This window comes from Enoplosus armatus, chromosome 11, assembly GCF_043641665.1.
Source record: "Enoplosus armatus isolate fEnoArm2 chromosome 11, fEnoArm2.hap1, whole genome shotgun sequence".
Classification (NCBI taxonomy): domain Eukaryota; kingdom Metazoa; phylum Chordata; class Actinopteri; order Centrarchiformes; family Enoplosidae; genus Enoplosus; species Enoplosus armatus.
The window spans coordinates 12,420,115-12,423,752 of NC_092190.1; the positions used below are offsets into that span (position 1 = coordinate 12,420,115).

The following is a 3,638-nucleotide window of genomic DNA, read 5'->3' on the forward strand; positions in this document are numbered from 1 at the left end:
GGGGCTTTTCTTGTCCGAAGACAATGATGGTATCAAACAAAAAAATATCTGTCTTGAAACGTGACGTGAAAGCACCCCCTCGGTTAGCTCGGTGTAAATGAAAAACTATAAGATTCCCACGTGAACTAACACTAAAACGTTGCATAAAGCCAATGCTAATAATGCACAAGAGTCCAAACATATTTTAGATTAATAAAAGTTGAACGAATACTTTAATTAAAATTGTATGTGTGCTATACGAAAATGTACACGTTTTTAAACAAATAAATAATGACGTAAAAAAATCATATTAAGAAAAATAAACAATTATACTCCTAAATATTCTGGATTTGATTATTTCCGATGAGAAACATCCAATATCAATTTGATGCCACATGCAGGAACAAATGATCTTTCATATAAGAGTTTCAAATGGCACGAGAGAGCCTCTGAAAATGTACACTGTTTACAAAGATGTCAGGAGAGATTTATAAGGGCACTCAGAATAGTTTGCACACAGGAATGTCTTGCTTTTTGGAATAATATTTAGGCTAACAAATTTTCAAAGCTTTATTGTACAAAATAAGTTAAAAACATACGAGTCACAAAGAAACGTGTAACTGAAAGATTCAACGGGGTCTTTTTTTGTAACGAAGTAACGAAAGTAGGTAGTGTTAGGCGTGCTCTATGCAAAAAATGTTTGCTTCAAGTATAAATATATTGTGCGTTTTATGTGGAGTTTCACTTGGAGAAAAACTGAAATAACCCTTGTGTGTGTGTGTAATTTGAACGAAAGGCTTCCCTGTTCTGAATAAAGTAATTCAGTCTTTAAACCAGCGAGGATCCACGTGAGAGGAGCAGAAACACTTTGTTTAAATCCATGAAATCAGCCGAGGGTGCTCGTTAAATGTCCTCAGGTGGGAGACGACCAAAAAAAAAAAAAGAAGAAAAGAAAAAACAGAAGGTTTGTTTCGATGTTTTTGAGTCTCTTTGAAGAAATTAAAACAAGGAAGAGGCTCAACTTTCAAACATCAAGACTGATTGATTTTCTGACTCAGTCTTGAGTCAACACTGCTGGGGTCATTTATGTTAAATTAAAAAGAGAAAATGGCTAAAAACGACATCAGTCCATGCAAAAGTCAGATGCAACCTCTGTCTTTTTTATGTACAGTTAATTTCTAAAAGGTGAGACACCCTCCTCTCTCTTATAATGATGTGATATCAGTCTGGTTATCCTTCTGGAGGCTCTGCAGATGGCTGGAGGCTGGTGCAGATCTGCCCTTGGTGTTGGGCAGTTTGTGATCTTTCTTCCATTTCATCCGTCTGTTCTGAAACCAGATTTTGATCTGCCTTTCGGAAAGACAAAGAGTGTGGGCAATCTCAATCCGTCGCCGCCTGGTCAGATACCTGTTAAAATGAAACTCCTTTTCAAGCTCCAAAACCTGCTGCCGGGTGTAAGCTGTCCTGGACCGTTTGGGCTCTGGTCCTGTGTAATCCGGGTTCACTAGGAGAAAGAAAACAAAACAAACAAACAAAAAGTCACCAAATGTGGCCAATGCAGCATGCAGGCAAAAACAATACAACAAGAGGAGTCTCTCTAACCCGGGGCGCTCAAACTTTAAGGAAATCCACGAGGAAGAGACACCTCCAGGAAAGAAAGACTGATTTTAACTGGATTTAAGCAGATTTGCTGCAGATTTAAGCACCATTACAAGCGGTCAATATGTGTTTTCAGGAGCTTTCAGGCGCTCACCTAGCGGCCTATTTCCTGAGCTATAAAAATTTATGACTTGTGTAATTGGCGAGGCCTTTCAAAGACTCCCATAAATATTACACTGAATGATTTCTAAAGTACAGGTCTCAGGTGGTCCATAAGGGAAGAAGAAGAAGAAGAAGAAGAAGAAGAAGAAGAAGAAGAAGAGGAAATCTTACCAGTAGTTACGTGGACTTTCTTCATCCAGGGGTAAACTACTGCAGGCTGCTTGGCTTGTATCCCATTTTGGCTCTTTGTGTTTTGCTGCTGTCCACAAGTCCGGGGTCCGGCCACTTGGACCGGCGTCTCCGGCTCAGTCTGTGCGCTAAAAGGGCTCGGGTGGCTGGATCTCTCGTTCACATGACCCCGTGGCTGCACCGTGGAGTCCTGCACAGTGTTGCAGCTGAAGGGCTGCTCCGTGTAGTTTGACCGTGGGTAGATCCCTGGATGCTGAAAGTCTGTGTCCTGCGATGGACTGTAGTAGTCCGAGCCCTGGTCAGGTATATAGTTATTTTGTGAATATTCCTCGCAAGGAGGAAATTTGGGATCCACATACTTAGAGTTCACCATATACGAACTCATGGCCATTAATTTCTGAAGGTAGAAAATACTAATTTTTCTCGAGTTGTCTTTTTTTCCTCCCTCCATAAAGCCCTCCTACTTGGTGTCAACTGAATAAAGTTAGCGAACCATGTGACCAGATCGGCCAATAGAGGTGATGCTGGTCCATAAACGGGTAAACATACAACTAAAAGCAATTTCATCTAACTTAAGATCAACCAAAATTAGACCCTGGTGGAAATAAAAAACAGATATCGTCCTGAAACATCTGCGAGCACGTTTGGATATTAAAAAGGCACGTTGGAAAAATACGAAAATACACACAGTCCCAATACCTTGCTTCAATATCTAAATTTAAAATAAAAAAAGAAACAAACACATAAGAGCTGACGGAGCATAGGGTGTTTTATCCGAGCAGTTATAAAAATATATCAGTTTCTGAGGTCTAACTTGGAGGCATGGTGTTCAACAGAGGAAGCAACAAAAGATACAAAAAGCCCCAATGGCATAAAAGCAGCGAATAATGACTGAGGACAATTGATGGAGACTGTCTTTGTCAAGAAGGGGTCATCCAAAAGTTACACGAATCTCATCACTTCATCTGCTCGTCCCTTTGAAAAAAAAAAGAAGCAGTCTCAGGAGCCTATTGGCCGGCAGCAGCCGCCTCTGGGAATCAATAATGCAGAGACACAAACGACCCACAGGAGGAAAGACGCTACAGCTGGAGTGTGCTGTTTGTAAATCCATTTTGGTGTTTCATTCCAACATATGAGCGCAATAGAAACACAGGCTCCTTCTTAATTATGTTTATATTCACGTGAAACAGTTGTGCCTCAGGTTTCCTTTAAGCCTGTATAGACTTTCAACATGTCTTCTCCTTGTGAAGTATGTGGTGTTGTCAGATTTGCTCTCATTCATAAAACACTGTCGCTGTGGCATCTGACAGCACATCAGGCACCGAGCGGCCTGATAAGAAGGCAATAAGTCAACAAATCGAAGTATTTTCATCGACCATATACTCCCCTAGAATCGAATCTGTGACTGAGGTTTTATCACACAAATTCGGTTCTACAGGGTATATATAGACGACGGCAAGACACACTGCCCACTTTTAGTCCCGTAACCACAGCACTTTATTTGTGGAGCCCTTCTGCCAAACAAAATGAGCAAAGTGCTTCCCACAGTCAGGATAAAGAAAATCATCACAGAAACCAGGATACATAAGGAAATAAGAGGCATGCATCACAACCAGATCTGAAGTCCTGTTAGAGGCTATTATAATACCAGAGTCTATTCAGCTTTCAACCATTTTTCTCTCACTGAAGCAGCCTTTTCTTTCGTTTTG

At 40.7% G+C, this 3,638-nt stretch overlaps 1 protein-coding gene across 1 annotated transcript; it reads right to left on the bottom strand.

Moving 5' to 3' along the window:
- Positions 1-1,184: 1,184 nt before the first annotated feature.
- hoxd4a (homeobox D4a) lies at positions 1,185-2,380 on the bottom strand. Its single transcript, XM_070914533.1, has 2 exons — positions 1,912-2,380; positions 1,185-1,483 (listed from the first exon to the last, which is right to left on the bottom strand). Exons 1-2 carry the CDS (start codon positions 2,378-2,380, stop codon positions 1,185-1,187), a joined length of 768 nt encoding a protein of 255 aa, XP_070770634.1.
- Between the last annotated feature and the right edge of the window lie 1,258 nt (positions 2,381-3,638).